Source organism: Muntiacus reevesi, chromosome X, assembly GCF_963930625.1.
Source record: "Muntiacus reevesi chromosome X, mMunRee1.1, whole genome shotgun sequence".
NCBI lineage: Eukaryota > Metazoa > Chordata > Mammalia > Artiodactyla > Cervidae > Muntiacus > Muntiacus reevesi.
In genome coordinates, this window is record NC_089271.1 from 53,325,295 (window position 1) to 53,347,402 (window position 22,108).

At 41.0% G+C, this 22,108-nt stretch overlaps 1 protein-coding gene across 1 annotated transcript in view; it reads right to left on the reverse strand.

The window, feature by feature from the left end:
* Window positions 1–22,108, reverse strand: part of DGKK (diacylglycerol kinase kappa) — a 173,016-nt gene that overhangs the window by 111,654 nt on the left and 39,254 nt on the right. The window contains exons 2-6 of the mRNA XM_065915452.1: window positions 12,019–12,129; window positions 7,592–7,672; window positions 5,198–5,302; window positions 696–831; window positions 108–214 (exon numbers count right to left, since the gene is read on the reverse strand). Coding sequence (XP_065771524.1) covers window positions 108–214; window positions 696–831; window positions 5,198–5,302; window positions 7,592–7,672; window positions 12,019–12,129 — 540 coding nt within the window. The remainder of the gene's footprint in view (window positions 1–107; window positions 215–695; window positions 832–5,197; window positions 5,303–7,591; window positions 7,673–12,018; window positions 12,130–22,108) is intronic.

Consider the following 22,108-nt stretch of genomic DNA (forward strand, 5'->3'; position numbering starts at 1 on the left):
TTGTTGGATCATGAGCTTAGGGAACACGCCTACTTGGGTTGTCTGTGTGTCCTGACTGAAGGGGAGATGTAAAAGGGTGATTACGAGAAAGCATGGCTGGTACTCACTACTTCATCTGCAGGCATGAGGAGGTCATCAGTAATGGATAATGTATTCCATTTGCAATCTTTGTTTGCTCTTAAAGCACATAATCTGTGAGACTTTACTTTGCACACTGTAAAAAGAAGAAAAAAAATGGATGTTAATCTGGTGACAATAAAGATTCTAATTTCTTTCCCTAAGCTGCTCTAAAAGCTAGAACCTAGATGCATCTAAGAAGTTATGACTTAACTCCAAAGGCTTATTTTCCATATATTTCAGTTTCTCTTCATTCTTCCTGGCCAAATTTTCTACTACCCAACTTGAATGGAAATTGATGATAAAAAAAGAGATGATTTTCTGTTTGTTTGTTTTTTTTTCAACCATGTGACTGTATTGTCCAGTCCTCCCAGATCCAACCCTCTCTTTTGATTCATGAAAATTCTCCCTCATGCCAATTTCCTCCCATCTTCTTTTCCCAGTCTGTTAAATATCATGTTTAATCTTACACTAGAGTCAGTCACGTGGTTTGAGTCAATGATACTAAAGCCACATGAACTTTTTCACCCCTGTCTCCACCCACTGAGCTCCACTTCCTAAAGGAATCAGAAAGTTACCTTCACAGATGATAACATTTTGAGATAAGGCAGGAATGCTCCCCCGACAAACATTGCAGTGCTGGGTCCGGGGACTGTGGCTCGAATACCAGTAGTGCATTCCAGTAAGAAAAGGGTTGTTTTCTGCTGCAGGTATCTAAAATAAATAAAAGAGAACAAAGAATAGAGAGTTAATCACAGAGATGGATTAGGGAAAGCCAGAAAACCTGATGCTAAGGGTGAAATGGCCAGCTATATAAGGTGTCAGAGCATGTGAAGAGTAAGAATCAAAATTGAGCTGACAATAAACCTCCCATCTCTATTTTTTTCCCCAGTGGTTTTGGAAAGGGAAAAAGAATGAGGGGGTGGAATTCCCTGGCAGTCCAGTGATTAAGACTCCACACTCCCAGTGCAGGGCGCATGGGTTCCAAATCCTCTGACCAGGCAAGAAAGAGAGGAAGTAGGGCTCTGACCCTGGGCTAAGGAATGCTTGTCAGGCTTTAGCTTCCTCCTGAAGATATATGTTACCCTTCCTGGCTTACTGTTGCCAAGTGAGTAGAGAACTGCATTGCTGGGACAACAATTTCATTTCAGAAGCTTCTGGCCAAAGCATTCTTTTCTGAATACCATGCTCTGGCTGCCCATAGAAATTTTCTGGTTAATCAATTCAATTCATTCAAAATTCCTTAAATATTTACCGAGTAACTACTATGTGCTTGGCACTTTTCAAGGCACTGGGGATATAGTGATGAATAAGACAAAGTCTCTGCCCTCTTGAAACGGCATTCTGTTTGGTGTCCCTCTTTCATGGTATTGAATTCGATGTTTACTATTAACCTGCCTGTAAATGCTGCATTTGTTTAACACAGCCTATTTCTCATGACTGTTCGGCAGGCACAGGGTATAACAGCAACTAGTTTTGGGGTTAAAAGGAGAAGGGGGAGGGGTGGGCATCAAAAACCCTCCAATTTATTCTGGGTGTGCATTCCACAGGACACTTCCACCTTTTCTCTAATTCCTGTGAATGCCTAATCTCTTCTTCCTCTGCCTTCCTCTGGAATGTAGACATAGGTATACACATTCAGCTATTTATTCTTGATGTTATAATCATTTGGGCATGTAAAGGCATAAGACCTTAAAATGAAATACACATTCTTCCTGATAGCGGTCCAAGAGAGAGAGAGAGAGAGAGAGAGAGAAGGATAGGAGAGAAAGGAAAAAAGAGGGGGAGCAAAGAGGGCACTATTGAGGGACCTAGCACATTTAGTCTTCAACTTTGATTAATTTAGAGGAATTAGTCATCTAAAACATAGCCTGTATATGGTACTCTTTGAATCCTGCTTCCCTCTCTGGCATGCTATTTATGTGCTAAACTGCTGTTGACCAGGAAGCTTCTGGAAGGAAAAGCTACTTGGATGAGACAAAGGCTCATCTAGTATGAGGTCACTTTGTGATTGTATTATTTTTTTTATATTGACACCCTGGCAAAGTTCCAAGATCAGAGTAGAGAGTGGAGAGTCATGAGGAAATGAGATAGACTTGGTCTTGACATACTGAGTAACCAGCACCTTTCCATTTCCCAAGCCACAAGATTATAACTCTACAAGTACCTTCCTTCCTTCCAGCTTCCCCCTCTTCTCCAATAACTACGAAGAGCTACTTTGTGTCATCTACAAAGCTAGGAACTAGAGATGTAGAGATGCATGATCCATAGTTTTTGCCCTCAAGGAGCTCAAAGTCTACTGTAGGAGACAGCTTCCTAAACAGATCCTTCTAGTATAGAGTTACAAGTGAGCTCTCCTATAGTGTTCAAGATTCTATAGGACAAATGGAAGAAATGAAGAACTCTGAGTAGAATACTGAATTTCATGGTACAAGTGGCTACATAATATAAACATTTATAAAATGGACATTGTTTTGGTTCAGCAGTAGAGGAAATGGGATTTATATTCCTTATGTGCATCTTCTTGTATAAGGAAACTTTGATGCACACAACCCTGAGTGAGTATGTGTTGTATGCTGAATTATGTCCCTTGCCAAAATATGTTTAAATACCTAGTATCTGTGAATGTGATCTTATTTCAAAATAGGATCTTTATAGATGCAATCAATTTAAGATGTGGTCATAATGGATTGGGGTTCCCTGGCAGCTCAGACAGTAAAGAATCTGCCCACAATGCAGGAGACCTGGGTTTGATCCCTGGGTTGGGAAAATTCACTGGAGAAGGGAATGGCAATCCATTCCAGTATTCTTGCCTGGAGAATTCCATGGACAGAGGAGCCTGGTGGGCTACAGTCTGTGGGGTCACAAAGAGTCGGACACGACTGAGCCACACACACACACACACACACACACACACACACACACACACACACACAGAGTGGATTAGAGTAGGCCCTAAACCAGTGACTACTGTCCTTATAAGAAGAGGGCAATTCAGACATAGTCACAGGAGAGAACAGCAAGTGCTGACAGAGGGTGAGATTGGAATGATGTGTCTACAAGTGAAGGAATGCCAAGGAATGCCTGTAATCACTAGAAGTTAAGAAGAGGCAAAGAAGGATTCTCTTCTAGAGGCTTCAGGAGACCATGGCCCTGCCAATACACTGATTTTGGAATTCTAAACTCCAGAACTGTGACAGATTAAGTTTCTTAATTCACACAATTTGTGGATTTGTTGTAGCAGTCCAAGTTCTTGCAGTCCAACCCCAATTAGAAGTTTGCGGTCCAACTCTCTGTGACCCCATGAACTGTAGCCCACCAGGTTACTCTGTCCACGGGATTGCCCAGGTAAGAATACTGGAGTGGGTTGCTATTTCCTTCTCCTGGGGATTGAGTTTATTTTAGATGCCACATATAAATTAAGACATACAATACTGTCTTTCTGTGTCTGGCTTATTTAACTTAGCATAATGTCTTCCAGGTTTATCCATATTATTACAACTGGCAAGATTTCCTTCTTTTTAAAGGTTGAACAATATCCCATTGTATTTGTATATAAAAATATTACATTTTTAACCCATTAAGCCACTAAGGGACATTTAGGTTACATCCATATCTTGGTTACTGTGAATAATGCTGAAAGAAACATGAGAGTGATGATACATATTCAAGATCCTGATTTCATGTCCTATAGCTATATATACCCAGAATGGAATTGCTGGAGCATAAGGTAGTTATATTTTTAATACTTTGAGAAACTTCAATACTACTTTCTATAAGGCCTGTACCAATAATAATTTATTATTAATCTCTTTTCTCCACAATCTTGTCAGGACTTATTACCTCTTGTGTTATTTTTGTTTTTAAACATTGAAGTATAGTTGATTTACAATATTGTGTTAGATCCAGGTACAGTAATTTAATTATATATGCTGTTGTTGATGTGCACTTGCTAAGTCCAGTCTGACTCTTTGGGACTTCATGGACTGCAGCACACCAGGCTCATCTGTCCTCCACTATCTTCCAACTCAATGGTGATTCTATCTAACCATCTCATCTTCTGCCACCCCCATCTCCTACTGACCTAAATCTTTCCCAGCATCAGGGTCTTTTCCAACAAGTCATTTCTTTGCATCAGGCAGCCTCCTATATATCAGTTTCTTTTTAAGTTTGAGTTAATCTTCCGCATTATCTCTAAAACCTTCACAGTAGAACTTTGCTTTAGGATGAACTATATATCACTCTCTTTCTACACCCTGGGCCCAAGATTACCCTTAGATTCATTTATTCATTCAAAGAGTATTTATTGAGCCTCTACTATGTGCCAGACACTGCTCTAAGTAAATAAATGACAAAAATCCCTCCCCTCTTGGAACTTACATAACTTCTAGTGCAGTAGGTCTGTAGAAGACTGAGCAGAGGGCATAGCCCAGAGTTGCAATGGTAGCACCACTTGTTGCAGGGAGCAGTAGCCCAGGGCTTGGTATTATTAAGGAGAAAAGGAACCCTGCCATACTTTGGGGAAGACTGTTCCTTGCTCCTCCCTCTACATTTCCTTTGTTGTGAATGGTAAACAGAGAGGCAGAGGGGCATAAGGGTTAGAGACATAGGCTTTGGATTCACATAGCCTGGGTCTAAATCTTGGCTTTGCAACTGAGTAATTATTTTGTCTTGGTCTGGTTCCTTATCCTTGAGCCTCAGTTTCCTTAGTTGTTACTATAGTCACTCAGCAGACTCAAGTCAAGACTGCTGATTGCAGCTATGCTATTAATAACATAAGAACATCTAAGTTAGCTTCTCACATACATCTTGAGTACCTCATCCATTGAGCAAACAGTGACATCTATATATAAAGTGGATGTGTACAGAGGTATCTAAACCGCATATTTACCAAGGTCTGAGTCTAAGTGAATTAATTCTATTTATAGACAGATTTCCTAATGATATACATCCAAAATTCCTGATCAGATGGTATCTGCTTCCATTTTATTACTTCCCTGTTTGAAAGGTGGCTTAGCTAATGCAGTCAATTAAGTGTTTACCCATGAGAGTTGAGTGGATTCTCTATTATTTCCCCTACCTTACGAATTTCTCCCTGTTGCACGGTTTTTATGACGTTAATCCATTCTTCCATGTCTTTCCGATTGGGTGCAGCCAGCGTAACATTTCGTTGTGGTGTGATCACCTACAGAAAGTCACATTATTAGCTGGTTCCCAAGTCAAACTTTACCCCAAACAGAGCATTTGAACTCTCTAAGATACTAGACAGGTCTACCAAGCACACCCAAAGCAACTTCTTAAATATATGACAGCAGTTCCTAGAGCCACCCCAACTAATAACAGTAATAAACAGCAATTTAAAGGCACTTACTATGTACTGGGCACTCTTCTATTGTACTTTATGTATCTTATTTATTTCAATCTTCATTACAAATCCAAGAGCTAGGCAGTATTATTTTCCCTCACTTTATTTTTTTTCATTTATTTTTATTAGTTGGAGGCTAATTACTTTACAATATTATAGTGGTTTTTGTCATACATTGACATGAATCAGCCATGTATTTACATGTATTCCCCATCCCGATCCCCCCTCCCACCTCCCTCTCTACCCGATCCCTTTGGGTCTTCCCAGTGCACCAGGCCCGAGCACTTGTCTCATGCATCCAGCCTGGGCTGGTGATCTGTTTCACCCTAGATAATATACATGTTTCGATGCTGTTCTCTCAGATCATCCCACCCTCGCCTTCTCCCACAGAGTCCAAAAGTCTGTTCTGTACATCTGTGTCTCTTTTTCTGTTTTGCATATAGGGTTATCATTACCATCTTTCTAATATTTTTTTCTGTGGCAAAGGGAGTTAAATGACTTGCTCAAGACAAAACAATAGGTAAGAAACTAAGCCAGAATTTGAATCTAGATTCTTTGGCTACAGCACACATGCTCTTAAACACTAGCCCAAGCACCCATCTGTTACTCAAATAAAGTTGCCTGAAAATCTTACTTGCTTACTTGCTGCTCTATCTACCTGAAATGGTAAAAGTGTTTAATTTTCATCAGGGTGTGCCTATTTCTGTTTGAGGGGAGAGTGAGACTGCAGTGAGGAAACTACAAATCCAGTTTCTTTCTTTCTTATGGTTAGGGAAAATCTGAAGAGAATTTTACTATTATCTCTTTTAATCCTGCTTGGTGCAAGAACCTTGCAGAAACAATGAGAAAGCCATGTTGAGGGTCTAGCAGAGGTAGACCATGCTAATTTCATCTTTTCCTAAAGGGCAGGAGGGAGCATGGATAGCTATAGCATCAGTCATTGCTTCAATGGCCTTACTTATCTTCATTACCAGTTCCCGCCTCCCCAAGCCCAAATCTTGCAGCTGGAGCTCACCACACCAACAGACAATTTTGTTCTTGTGAATGTAGCACAGCATGATTCTGTGATAATGCCAATAGGGACTCGTTGGAATTAGTAACGACAGCTACTCCTTTGGTCTAAACCCATTCTTATGTGGGGTTGATGCATAGTGCCTCTGTGTTTTAATTAGACTAAGGGGAAACCTAGCCCTTGGAATTTTTGTAGAATGGATACCCCAAACATTTTCTTGTATGCTTATCACTAAAAAGTTAAGATTTTTGGAACTGGGTCAACAGAACCCTCAGCTTTTTCCTGGGTCAGTATGATGCAATGAGAGAGAAATGAGAGTAGGGTCTCCTTTCAACTGCTCTCCTTTCAAAGGAGAATAGACTGTGGACCAGCCATGGAAGCAGGGTATTGGGCCCGTAGCTCTTTAGTCTGCTAAGTACCACTCTCCACCTCCTCCATAGCCCACCACTGAGGTTGAGAAAAAAACATTTTTGTGAGGAGATGGGTAGGAGAATTCTTGGGGCAATAGACTTGTTATTTTTCAGTGAGATTTTTGTTCTGAATTTACCTGAACGACCGTCTTATGACATTTTAGCAGTGACATGCCCTTGAATACACCCCTAGAAAATCCTCTGCTTTCTTTGAGGTACTCTCATTAGTAATTTCAGCATAGAGTAACTTTCACTTTGGATTTAGATTCTTATGTTTCATCAAAGGAGAGAATGTCACATAGCTCAAATATCTTGATATAGTCTACAACATATTAGCAGTCTCTTGAAAGCCTCTCAATGATATTCATTTAAATTACCTTCACCAGAAGGATTGATTTTTGAAATAGCCACCCCAATCCTGAAATCAGCTCTGCTTTTATATCAAACTGGTAATAGAGACCAGGGCAATCATGTTTTTCCCCCATCAGTGGGCTGATAGAAAATACTCACATGAATAATATTTAGCCCTCATTTGCAATGCTACTTTAAGTGGATTTCCAAACACATTTTGGGATCATAGAAGACTTGGGAAATTTGAATTCCAAACAGGCGACAGGTGGGTATGGAGACCCCTCTTCCCAGCTATCTCTCACCCTTGCCCATTCAGGCAATCCTAATTTTACTTACGCAAAAACTGTGGCAAAGGTTTCTACAGCTGCTTTCTGCCAAGGCAACTTGAGACAAATCAATTGTTTCAAAGCGTGCAAACTGGAAAGGTATGAGAAGGAGAGGGAAAAGGAACCATCTGGTTATTGAGGCAAAGATACACTAAAAAGTAAACACACACATAGGCACACTAACAGGCATTTTTGGCAGTTATAATCCCATTATTTCTTTGGCTTGAGTGCTGGATTTATTTAGCATCACGATTTTGATTTATATATCATGTAACAAACAGAAAATTAACCAAACCAAACCAAAAACACAACTCTTCCCAAAACTTATCTGTGGATTTATAGGAAAGTTTATGTAGTTCAGGATTATTTAAAACTAAAGGTTTATGCTAGAGAATATAGTAGGATATTGCCTTCATGGATCACAGCCTTGTTGTGGTGAAGGGCCTTGCATAATTCAAGGAAGCTATAAGCCATGCCACGCAGGGCCACCCAAGATGGACAGGACATAGTGAAGAATTCTGACAAAACGTGGTCCACTGGAGTAGGGCATGGCAACCCACTCCAGTATTCTTGACTGGAGAACTCCATGAACAGTATGAAAAGGCAAAAAGGTATGACACTGGAAAATGAGCCCCCAGGTTGAAAGGTGTCCAATATGCTACTGGAGAAGAGTTCAGGGCAATTACTAATAGCTCCAGAAAGATTGAGGCTTCTCTGGTGGCCCAGGGGTAAAGAATCTGCCTGTAAAGCAGGAGCTGCAGGAGATGTAGATTTGATCCCTGCCTCAGGAAGATCCCCTGGAGGAGGGCGTGGCAACCCACTCCAGTGTTCTTGCCTGGAGAATCCCATGGACAGAGGAGCCTGGCAGGCTACAGTACCTAGGGTTGCAAAGAGTCGGACACGACTGAAGTGACAGCATGCACTCAGGCCAGAAAGAATGAAGTGGCTCACTAAGAACCTGACAGAAACAGAAGAGATTAAGAAGAGGTGGCAAGAATACACAGAAAAACTATACAGAAAAGGTCTTATTGATCCAGATAACCATGAGGGTGTGGTCAATCTCCTACAGTCAGACATCCTGGAGTGTGAAGTCAAGTGGGCCTTCAGTTCAGTCCCTCAGTTGTGTCTGACTTTTGCGTGCGACCCCATGGACTGCAGCATTTCAGGCCTCCCTGTCCATCACCAACTCCTGGAGTTTACTCAAACTCATGTGCATTGAGTCAGTGATGCCATCCAACCATCTCATCCTCTGTCATCCCCTTCTCCTTCTGCCTTCTTTCCCAGCATCAGGGTCTTTTCCAATGAGTCAGTTCTTCATATCAGGTGGCCAAAGTATTGGAGTTTCAGCTTCAGCATCAGTCCTTCCAATGAATATTCAGGACTGATTTCCTTTAGGATGGACTGGTTCAATAGAGTCTTCACTAACACCACAGTTCAAAAGCATCAATTCTTCAGCATTCAGCTTTCTTCATAGTCCAACTCTCACATCCATACATGACTACTGGAAAAACCATAGCTTTGACTAGACCTTTGCAGGCAAAGTAATGTCTCCGCATTGTAATAAGCTGCCTAGGTTGGTCATAACTTTTCTTCCAAGGAGCAAGTGTCTTTGAATTTCATGCCTGCAATCACCATCTGCAGTGATTTTGGAGCCTTGCAAAATAAAGTCTGTCACTGTTTCCACTGTTTCCCCATCTATTTAACATAAAGTGATGGGACCAGATGCCATGATCTTAGTTTTCTGAATGTTGAGTTTTAAGCCAACTTTTTCACTCTCCTCTTTCACTTTCAATAAGAGGTTCTTTAGTTCTTCTTCATTTTCTGCCATAAGAGTGGTGTCATCTGCATATCTGAGGTTATTGATATTTCTTCCGGCAATCTTATTTTCAGCTTGTGCTTCATCCAGTCCAGCATTTCTCATGATGTACTCTGTATATAAGTTAAATAAGCAGGGTGATAGTATACAGCCTTGCTGTATTCCTTTCCTGATTTGGAACCAGATTATTATTCCATGTCCATTTCTAACTGTTGCTTCTTTACTTGTATACAGATTTCTCAGGAGGCAGTTCAGGTGGTCTGGTATTCTCATGTCTTGAAGAATTTTCCACAGTTTGCTGTGATCCACACAGTCAAAGGCTTTGGCATAGTCAATAAAGCAGAAATAGATGTTTTTCTGGAACTCTCTTGCTTTTTCAATGACCCAACACAGATGTCGGCACTTTGATCTCTGGTTCCTCTGCCTTTTCCAAATCCAGCTTGAACATCTGGAAGTTCACAGTTCATGTACTGTTGAAGCCTGGCTTGGAGAACTTTGAGCATTACTTTGCTAGCATGTGAGATGGGTGCAATTGTATGGTAGTTTGGGCATTCTCAGGCATTGCCTTTCTTTGGGATTGGAATGAAAACTGACCTTTTCCAGTCCTGTGGCCCCTGCTGAGTTTTCCAAAATTGCTTGGATATTGAGTGCAGCACTTTCACAGCATCATCTTTTAGGATTTGAAATCAGATTGATTATATTCTTTTCAGCCAAAGATGGAGAAGCTCTATACAGTCAGGAAAAATAAGACCAGGAGCTGACTGTGGCTCAGGTCATGAACTACTTATTGCAAAATTCAGACTTAAACTTAAGAAAGTAGGGAAAACCACTAGACCACTCAGGTTTGACCTAAATCAAATCCTTTATGACTATACAGTAGAAGTGACAAATGGATTCAAGGGATTAAATCTGATATACAGAGTGCCTGAAGAACTATGGACAGAGGTTCATGACATTGTACAGGAAGAAGAGATCAAGACCATCCCCAAGAAAAAGAAATGCAAAAAGGCAAAATGGTTGTAGAGGAGGCCTTACAAAAAGCTATGTAAAGAAGAGAAGTGAAAGGCAAAGGAGAAAAGGAAAGATATCCATCTGAATGCAGAGTTCCGAAGAATAGCAAGGAGAGATAAGAAAGCCTTCCTCAGTGATCAATGCAAAGAAATAGAGGGAAACAATAGAATGAGAAAGACTGGAGATCTGGTGAAGAAAATTAGAGATACCAAGGGAACATTTCATGCAAAGATGGGCACAATAAAGGACAGAAATGGTATGCACCTAACAGAAGCAGAAGGTATTAAGAACAGGTGGCAAGAATACACCGAAGAACTATACAAAAAAGATCTTCACGACCCAGAAAACCATGATAGTGTGATCACTCACTTAGAGTCAGACATCCTGGAATGCGAAGTCAAGTGGGCCTTAGAAAGCATCACTATGAACAAAGCTAGTGGATGTGATGAAAGTCTAGCTGAGCTATTTCAAATCCTAAAAGATGATGCTGTGAAAGTGGCCCTTAGAAAGCATCATTACAAACAAAGCTAGTGGAGGTGATGGAATTCCAGCTTAGCTATTTCAAATCCTGGATGAAGGTTGGATGAAGCTCAAGCTGGAATCAAGACTGTCAGGACAAATACCAACAACCTCTGATATGCAAATGATATCATTCTAATGGTAGAAAGTAAAGAGAAGCTAAAGAGTCTCTTCATGAGGCTGAAAGAGGAGAGGGAACAAGCTGGCTTGAAACTCAACATTCAAAAAACTAAGATCATGGCCTCTGGTCCCATCACTTCATGGTAAATAGAAGGCAAAAAAGTGCAAGTAGTGACAGATTTTATTTTCTTGGGCTCCAAAATCACATGGACAGTGATTGCAACCATGAAATTAAAAGATGCTTTCTCCTTGAAAGGAAACCTGTGACAAACCTAGACAACATATTAAAAAGCAGAGACATCACTTTGCCTGCAAAGGTCTGTCTAGTCAAAACTATATTTTTTCAACTAGTCATATATGGATGTGAGTGTTGGACCATAAAGAAGGTTGAGCACCAAAGAATTGATGCTTTTGAAATGTGGTGCTGGAGAAGACTCCTGAGAGTCCCTTGGACAGCAAGGAGATCGAACCAGTCGATCCTAAAGGAAATCAACCTTGAATATTCATTGGAAGGACTGATGTTGAAGCTGAAGCGCCAATACTTTGGCCACCTGATGTAAAGATTGGAAGAGACCGTGATGCTTGGAAAGACTGAAGGCAAAAGGAGAAAGGGGCAGAAGAGGATGAGATGATTAGATAGCATCACTGACTTAATAGATATGAATTTGAGCCAACTCCTGGAGGTAGTGAAGGACAGGGGAGCCTGGAGTGCTGCAGTCCATGGGGTTGCAAAGAGTCCAGGATGACTTAGGGACTGAACAGCAACAACATAATGGGATATGGTCTAGCTAAGGACATAGTGGACCAGATTAGGATTATCCACCTTAATTCTTGCTAACATGTCTTTACCTCTTGGTTTATCTCCTCTCAAAATATTCCCTGGTACCTACCTACTAACACAATTGACAAGATTGTATATATATATATACATATGTGTGTGTGTGTGTGTGTGTGTGTGTGTATTCTCTTACCGCAGGATGGTGTGCAAAGCAGAGCCTTTGTCCTCGAACCAGAAAATATCTAAGCTTCCATCTCTTGAATGAGTTACAGTTCTTTAGCAGAGGTCCTTCCTTCAGTATTTTCTGAAAGATAGAAGCATAGCTTTGAGTAATTAGGTCAATTTGCAAGACCATATCACTTGTCCTTTCATTTGAGAAGTTCAGATATCTGGAAGGCCCTGTCACATATCTGAGAAATGGCCTAAGGGCCAGGCAAGAATACAGAGTAGTTAGTTTATTCAGAAAAAGCATTAGTTACCCTTGGATAATACATTCCAAATCATATAGGCTCTAAGTTTCTTAGGACACATGGCCCAACAACCATGGAAAACATTTTCATTTGTGGTAGGAGGAGGGGTTGAGAGACAGAACATATAAATATAAGAGCTACATTCCTAGGGAAGAACAAATGGTTGGGGGAGAGGCTGAGTTCAGTAAGGGCAGATATTTTGGAAGTCTTCAGGTTGCAGGCCTAGACAGGGCTTTCCTATCCGCTATTTTAGAGTGTTCTTTTTGAATAATAAGTTGAATCATATCCTTTCCTGCTTGCAAGCCTCCAGTAGCTTCCCAACAGTTTTAGAACCAAATCCCAAGTCTTTACCATAACCATCAAGGGATTCATGATCTGGTGAGAGCAAAAAGTGCATGAAAAAGAATTACCATCTTATTACTTTATTTACATATCTCATAGTTTTACCAACTGATTTTTCTGTTACTTGCCGAACAGATTGATTCTAACCAAGCATAGAGTCTGCTTACCATATTACCATTGGGGAGGCTTTCCCCAATGTAACCTTATAGGATACAAGTCAACATGCAAGACTACCACTTGGGAGAACTCACACCCACCGAGCTGCAAATAAGCCCATGCTGAATGGATGAAGAGACAGACTTAATTCATAAAATCAAGGCTCAACCATGAATTCCATCCATCATCTAAATTAGAATTCACCATTTGGTGGTTGTGGAAGCGTTTGCTTGGCCCACCTTGTGTTTTTCAGTTCTTAATTAATTGATGACATTTAAAAAGCAGAAGATTTAAGATAAAAATCCAAGTTTCTATTAAAAATATCTGAACATCTGGTAATAGGGGACCTACATTTTCACATGGCAACAGTCTGCGGGGACAGAGTAGCAGCTTCTCCCTTTAGATGGGGCACCCGATTCCAGGAGGTATTTAAGTTTGGGACCCACTTAAACAATCATTTGCTACTCCCACTCTCCCAAATATAACCACATCTGTTATACTATCTGTTCAATTCTTTAACCAATAAGTTAGTACTAATGGATAGAGCCTCTGTATGTCAATTGAAAAGTCAATTCATAGCAATCAAAGTTTACCTGAATCACCTTGATAACTTATGGGAGTTTCCAAGTTATTGTACCACCCTTGAGATGTTTACAAAAGAATGGTGCCAAGGAGTCAAGACAAAGAGATAAAAAGATCTTGTGGGAATGTGGCATGAAGAGTGAGAAATTACATTTAAATTGTTGAAATTGAGTCATCAATGAGAAAACAGCTCTGTGTAAGCTCTGTGATTCCATCATTCTTCCTCTGGTCAGATGGCCTATGGAATATGTTCTCAATGATGGCATTTGGTATTCTCTATCCCAATCTTTTCAACTTCATGCCATGTATTGTTCCACACTAAGTCTTCATGATACCTAGACAGTCATATTTACTTCTCTCTGCCAAAGACTTAAGCTCAAAATTTTAAGTGCTCCAACTTTGTACAACTGAAGCCACATCTGTTATTTCTTCTCCTTTCCCAAGCTATTTTACTTTGTCAATTGCTAAATTCTTCCATTGTTCTTATTTTACCATGTATGGTATCCTTTGTAATAGTTTATTTACAGTTTTTGGCTGGATATTTCCCCCATTCCATTTTAAGTTTAAAACATCTCTTAATTTCAACTGCTTTTTCTTACCCCTGCTGCCATACCCAGGTTCCTTCTCCTTCTGTTGCTTTCAGGATTAGGATGGTGGGATGAGGTGGCAATGATGAAATGAGGAGGGGGATTTATTTCTCTAGAAGACTCCCAGAACCCTGGACCCTCTGGTTCCCTCAGAAAATTTGCCATACCCTATGATTTGACATACTAAAACAAATAGAATTCAGCCTCTTCTCCCCAGCAACTTCCTTCTGTCAACCTGTAGTAATGATCACTGTTTAATTCCCCGTCCTGGTACTTAAGAAATGTTCCCTTTTCTTCCTTTACTTGTGCCCTACTAATTAATCATGTTATCCACCTAAGCACACAGAAAACCAGTTAATTAATTAGCTAATTAATCCATTAATCTGGAGACAAAGCAAATCATCAAAATGTTCAGTTCTCATTTCATGAACTCAGCATTTGTCACGGTCAAGAAAAGAAAAGAAAGAAAATGACAGGTGATTCAGTTAACTAAGAATTGTTTTCTTTCAGGGTAAAAGCCATGTAACCAATATCTAGCTACTCTAATTGTAAGGACTGGATAGCTTTAATTGCATGCATGTTAGTTTACTTTAATAAACTTCATATTGCTATACTTAAAAAAAGAAAGACTTTTTTTTTTTCATTTTTTTTATTAGTTGGAGGCTAATTACTTTACAGTATTGTAGTGGTTTTTGTCATACATTGACATGAATTAGCCATGGATTTACATGTATTCCCCATCCCGATCCCCCCTCCCACCTCCCTCTCCACCCGATTCCTCTGGGTCTTCCCAGTGCACCAGGCCCAAGCACTTGTCTCATGCATCCAGCCTGGGCTGGTGATCTGTTTCACCCTAGATAATATACATGTTTCGATGCTGTTCTCTTGAAACATCCCACCCTCGCCTTCTCCCACAGAATCCAGCTAACGAATATATATGGAATTTAGAAAGATGGTAATGATAACCCTGTATGCAAAACAGAAAAAGAGACACAGATGTACAGAAGAAGAAAGACTTTATGGTGCATCTATCACTGGATAGAATGCTTCATATTTTCTGAGCTCCTACTATTGACCTCACTGTTTGCTAGGCCCTTAGGAGCAGCTAAAGAAGTTGCAAGCACCTTCCCTGGAGATAGAGGGACAGATAATTCATGTAGACAAACACAAAGTTATATGAGCTCAGAGAATCATTTGAAGGAGCTTTGGGAACTTCATGTCCATCGTATTAAATGTTTACCTTCTGGTTCAAATAAGAGATTCCACTAAGATAGTGGCTATCCACTCATACATCCTACCATTGGTACACCGGCCAAATCACAATTATCTCCTCTCTGTTCCATGATATTAAACTGGTCTTTATGAATGCATTAGTTTTAAGTGCAGGGCTGTCTACTCAATGACAATAGAAGGCTAGCTGGTTACAAAAGAGTCAACAACCTAGCAGGGGAACTGGCGAGCTCAAGCCCAGTTGCTGCTAAGTTCTAGGGGATTATTGAATGAATTATTACCAATTCATTCCACTTTTCAAGACAAGTTGGCAATCCAGGTGAAAATTTTTGTGTGAAGTTTTGGAATATGGACATATTAACTACTAATTAAATTAAAACAAAAAACTTGAGAGGGCCAAACAAAACATAGATGAGGCCAAAATCATGCCACAGACAACCAATTTGCAATTTCCGAACTGTAACTGCTCTTAGTTCCTCTAGATGACAAAATGAGTGAGTGGTGGGTATTCCTGGCTGGCAACAGAAGAGATTGCAGTGTATGAGTTCAGAGTTTGTGTGCCTGTATATGTAAGATATATATTACCAAGTTGGTAGCAGATAAATGTTTATGTGATTTATGTATAATAATTAAGGAGAAAGGTTAGAAGACCATTTAAAAGTTTCTTAACACGTTATTGACTGGGGGATTTTTGCAGAAACCAATGCCTCCAGCGTTAATATGTCTCTGGTAAATAATGTACCAAGTTCTAAACTCAGGCTCTATATTGTCAACTCTGAACTTCTACAAATATCCATTAATCCATTAGTGTTCAAAAACACCCATTAATGGGTTGAGAGAAGGTAAAATTCCTATAGTTTCTTTCTTTTTAAACTCTGTCCTCATTGGGGAGATGTTTCTAAATAAACCATGGTTTACTTAAAAACCCAATAAGTGGCTCCTAGAAGTCAGTTTGAACAAGCAGAAGCTAAAAAGCCACTCAATCAATAGGCTACCATAAGTCAATAAAATATGTGCATGCAAACGAAACTTTACCTGCCTACGGTCACTAAGCTTAACAAGGACATGAGACAAAAATTGGAAGAAACAAACCAAAAAATACAGCCTGTAAAGTGAGGCATTAGCAGAAGAGCCCTCGCCTATCCTGTAACAGGATTTTCAGTTTCCAGATAACATCATTTCATAGACCCCTTGCCACAACCATGTGAAGTATTACTTCCAATTTCCAGATGGGGAGTTCTTCTGTTTCTTTAAAGTGACTATCCAAGAATAATTAGAAAAGTAAGGAGAATTCACATGCATAAAGAGCTTTACAATGGATAAAGTGCTTTTACTTTTGTTATTGAAACTTCCCAGCATCACTCTGAAGTAGGTAGTGAAAGGCACCTACATCAATTCTGTCCTATGAAGGATACCCTGAACTTTTATTTCTTTAAGTGACTAATATTTTTATTTCTAAGACATTATCAAGACAGTTGAAAATTTCCTTCTCAAGTAAGATGGTCAATGTTTGATATTTTTGAGATTTTGCAGCATCTTGGAACTACAATATTTGTCAGAAGAATGCATCTCTAGTGTTATTATGGGAGGCAATAAAAAACAGGATTATGTATGGGAATTGGTTTTTGGTGGCCATGTTTATAGGCACACAGATAGTTCATAAAATGAGGCACATCTGTAATCCTCTTGGTTTAAGTTGCCACATTCCTGTGGCAATATGTCTGGTGCTGCAGATAGGAAGAAGTTACGAAGGGTCACTGGATCCTTGTACATACTGAAATACTTCTTAAATCAGAACATATTGCACGCAGTTCTATCTGACATTAAAACACAAATAGCACTGATATCTCTACTCTTAAACACTCAAGGCTGGGTGTTTCGTAGTGGGAGTGAGTGTGGTGCTGAGTTCCATCACTACAGCCATCAACTGACTTCATTCAAATCCAAGAGTGCAGGATTTTTTTTTTTAATTAAAAAAAATTTTTTTTAATTTATTTTTTTTCAGTGGGTTTTGTCATACATTGATATGAATCAGCCATAGAGTTACACGTATTCCCCATCCCGATCCCCCCTCCCACCTCCCTCTCCACCCGATCCCTCTGGGTCTTCCCAGTGCACCAGGCCCAAGCACTTGACTCATGCATCCCACCTGGGCTGGTGATCTGTTTCACCATAGATAATATACATAAGAAGAGTGCAGGATTTATCATGCATGTGCGCTCAGTTGCTTCAGTCCTGTCCAACTCTTTGCAACCCTATGGACTGTAGCCCGCCAGGCTCCTCTGTCCATGGGATTCTCCAGGCAAGAATACTGGAGTGGGTTGCCACACCCTCCTCTAGGGGATCTTCTCCACACAGGGATCAAACCCCAGTCTCCTGTGTCTCCTGCATTGCAGGCAGATTCTTTACCCACTGAGCCACCTGGGAAGCCCCCAGAATTTATTGAGGCTAGTTAATTCAGGTCTTGAGTATAGCATTCACACGAAACATCTTTGCCTAACCTGTGGCAGTCCTTGAGGAGAAAGCAGTTTCTTTTTGTGTTTTCTTTAATAAGCCAATCCCTCAATTCATTATTCCCAGAAACCCCTGCACTCTAGCACCAGTGATCTTTCTCCCTGATGTTCTACAACTCAGCATGTACAAATTAATTGACAACAGTGATGGTAAGGATTTCCTTTGCTCCATATTTATACAAGTATATTTTATAAAATATCTCAACAGGGTCTGTAAAGCAGCCCAATTGCCTATATATAATTAACACCTGCCTGCTGCTTAGTTGGGAAAGGGCAAGTACAGCTGCTTCTATGAACCTTTCCTTGTGCTCCTCCAAAATCCTCCAAAGCTTCTACTATCTGTTAGGCCTGTTTTTCTGTGGCTCAGTGTTTTTTTGCTGGATGAGGCTTTGGAGGATTCTCTTACCCTTTCCTAGCAAAAGGAGCCCCTATTACATAGCCAGAGTGAATTCCACCCTCACCTAATCAAAAAGTAAGCAAGTATCATGACATACACCACTACCTGTTATTAGCTGGCTGTTCTTCTGTTTTACTTCCTCATGCTGTTCTTGGGAGGGAGGCTGGACCAAGTTGGGATGAGTGGGTTACCATTCCTCCAGTGAAAACCAGACTTCCACTATGAGCACAGCTAAGGAAGCCAGTTTTATATCTATGGCTCCTTCGGTCCAAAACCTGGAACATCTATTCTCTTTGCTTTGGGGGTGGGGGTGGTGGGAAGAAAGCCATTTCGTAACCCAGGCCTGCCAAAGTTGATTCAGAGCAACAGTGTTTGATTTGGTTAAAATGCAACTCTGGGAGCTTTTAGGCTTTAAGAAAGGCCAGGCCCACTGCGTCTCTGAAAGCTTTACATTCCCCAGGGTCCTTGTTGACGTTGCAGGAGTCAGACAGACTGGCTCCAGCACTGACTAGCTGTGTGACCTTGGGCAAATCACTTAACCTCTCTGAGCCTCAATTTCCTTGTCTGTCAGATGAGAATACCTTGCAGAGCATGTGCCTGCCAGCCACCATCTAAATGTGAGTCCCTTGTGGTTTGTGGGGGCAAACAGTCCATTCATCCCACTACTGGGAGCTCCCATCTCTGGCCCTACTAGCTGGCCTGGCTGGCTAAAGGCTGAAGCAGAAGAATGAGGAATAGGGACAAACTGTCTCAGTTTTCCCAGGACTTTCAGTGCTAAAACCAGAAGTCATGGGCAAACTGAGACCTGTTGGTCACCCTAGCACCCAGGAGCCAGGTCTCTCTACTGCTTAGGTCTACAAGGACTATAGCTGCAAATCCCTCCTGCTGCTTTCTGTGCTAAGGAAGAACTGCAGAGGCTCAACCACATCCCTATTCTCTATTAGCGAAATAAAAGACAGTTGAAAATGATGTCACTTTTTTCTCTGAATATGCAAAAATTTTAACCAGTTCTTCCATATCATTCCAAAGAGATTTTATATACTGCATAAACATGCGTTGTGCTCTGCTGTGCTCAGTTGCCCAGTCGTGTCCGACTCTTTGCAACCCCACAAACTGGAGCCCGCCAGGCTCCTCTGTCTATGGGATTCTCCAGGCAAGAATACTGGAGTGGGTTGCCATTTCCTTCTCCAGGGAATATTCCTGAGCCAGGAATCTAACCCATATCTCTTGCATCGCAGGCAGATTCTTTACCATTTGAGTCCCAGTTTCAGCCTTGGGAGAACCAAAATCTTGGAAGCAGGAAATCCAGTTAAAGGAGCAGTATAAGTAGAAGCTTAGTGGAAGCAGCAGCTGCTGCCTAGAAAAGGAAGCTCTACGGTCACACAAAATCCCTCAAGGAAAGATATTAGGGAATTTTGGACACTGGCCTTCAACCTAACCAAGCTCACAGAGTCTAGGACACACATTATCATATCTAGTGCCACAAGGAATGACAAAACATAACTGCTTCCAACTGCTTTCTTCCCCATATTTTCACTTGACTATCTGTAGTCAGAAATGGATAGGTTCTTATAACATCCTGTGTATGTTTCTTCTTTCAGGGATACTGCCCCTACTGCTTCTAGCTCTTTGGTGCCACTACCATGTCACATGCCTTCTCTGTCCTAACCACCTTCTGTGAGACATGTGGCTCCTGTTCTGACTCTGGTGATATCCTCATAGAAGCAGCCAGGGCAGCATCTTCTCTAAGCTTCTCTTCAATTATCTCTCTCCAGAGGAAGACAGTTGTTTCTGGCTGACAAATGTCTGCTATCTGCCTTTGTTTTATATGCATTTTCTAATTTATTGCCTACAGAAATTGTCCTGTTGGGGAGGTGGGAGAAGTTGAGGATTAGGGAGCTTAAGTAATTAGTTCCAAGTCACAGTGAGTGGTGGAGCTGGGGTTTAAAGCCAACTCCGTTTGACTCTACTGCCTCTCCCCCCACAAAATCCTAAGCATCAACAGAATGATGGTCATCATGATCTGGCATGGGTGTCAGATACAATCTGGGGATCACTTCAGTCCACTTATTTCTTACCCTCAGTTCAGTTCAGTTTAGTCACTCAGTTGTGTTCAACTCTTTGTGACCCCATGAACTGCAGTATGCCAGGCTTTCCTGTCCATCACCAACTCCCAGAGCTTATTCAAACTCATATCCATCGAGTCAGGGAGGCCACCCAACCATCTCATCCTCTTGTCGTCCCCTTCTCCTCCCACCTTCAATCTTTTCCAGCATTAGGGTTTTTTCCAATGAGTCAGCTCTTCGCATCAGGTGGCCAGAGTATTGGAGCTTCAGCTTCAGCATCAGTCCTTCCAATGAATATTCAGGACTGATTTCCTTTAGGACGGACTGGCTGGATCTCCTTGCAGTCCAAGGGACTCTCAAGAGTCTTCTCCAACATCACAGTTCAAAAGCATCAATTCTTAGGTGCTCAGCTTTCTTTATGGTCCAACTCTCACATCCATACATGACTACTGGAAAAACCATAACTTTGACTAGACAGACCTTTGTTGGCAAAGTAATGTCTCTGCTTTTTAATATGCTGTCTAGGTTGGCCATAGCTTTCTTTCCAAGGAGCAAGCGTCTTTTAATTTCATGCCTGCAGTCACCATCTGCAGTGATTTTGGAGCCCCCCAAAATAAAGCCTCTCACTGTTTCCATGAAGTTTCCCCATCTATTTGCCATGAAGTGATGGGACCAGATGCCATGATCTTAGTTTTCTGAATGTTGAGTTTTAAGCCAACTTTTTCACTTTCCTCTTTCAATTCCATCAAGAGGCTATTTAGTTCCTCTTCACTTTCGGCCAAAATGGTGGTGTTATCTGCATATCTGAGGTTATCAATACTTCTCCCGGCAATCTTGATTCCAGCTTGTGGTTTATCCAGCCTGGCATTTCGTATGATGTACTCTGCATATGTCCTGAATATTCATTGGAAAGACTGATGCTGAAACTGAAACTCCAATATTTTGGCCACCTAATGCGAAGAACTGACTCACTGAAAAAGACCCTAATGCTGGGAAAGATTGAAGGTGGGAGGAGAAGGAGACAACAGAGGATGAGATGGTTGGATGGCATCACTGACGCGATGGACATGAGTTTGAGTAGGCTCTGGGAGTTGGTGATCGACAGGGAAGCCTAGCATGCTGCAGTCCATGGGATCGTACAGTCAGACAACGATTGAGCGACTGAACTGAACTGAACTCTCCTTACAAATTAAATAAGCAGGGTGACGATATACAGCCTTGGTGTACTCCTTTCCCGATTTGGAACCAGTCTGTTGTTCCAGGTCCAGTTCTGACTGTTGCCTCTTGACCTACATACAGATTTCTCAGGAGGTAGGTAAGGTGGTCTGGTATTTCTTCCCCTAGAGGCCACTATTTCACTTAGGAGGCAAAGTCATGGCCAGTAATGTCTGCAGATTTCCCATTAGTTTAACGGAAGGAGACCATGTATTATAAAAGATTTCAGGGGGATCGGGATGGGGAATACGTGTAACTCTATGGCTGATTCATGTTAATGTATGACAAAACCCACTGAAAAAAAATAAAATAAAAAAAAAATAAATAAAAGATTTCACAATGGAAGAAAAAAGTCAGTGTTTTTGAGGGATGCCTGAAATATCATAATCCCATATTTTTCATATGTTGATACTTTGTAACAATATGCTCGACCATGTCTGTTGCTGCTAAGTCGCTTCAGTCGTGTCCGACTCTGTGCGACCCCACAGACAGCAGTCCACCAGGCTCCCCTGTCCCTGGGATTCTCCAGGCAAGAACACTGGGTGGGTTACCATTGTCTAGGAGCTCCTAAACCTGAGGACTTCAGCTTTTAGAGGTATTTTAAAGTGCTTGCAACCTGAGGCCAAAAAAACTTTGTAAGCATGCAAATATGTAGTTCATTTGGCTATAACTCACTTGAAGAGCAAATCAATGAAGATTTGATTGGTGCTTTCTATGCTTTCATC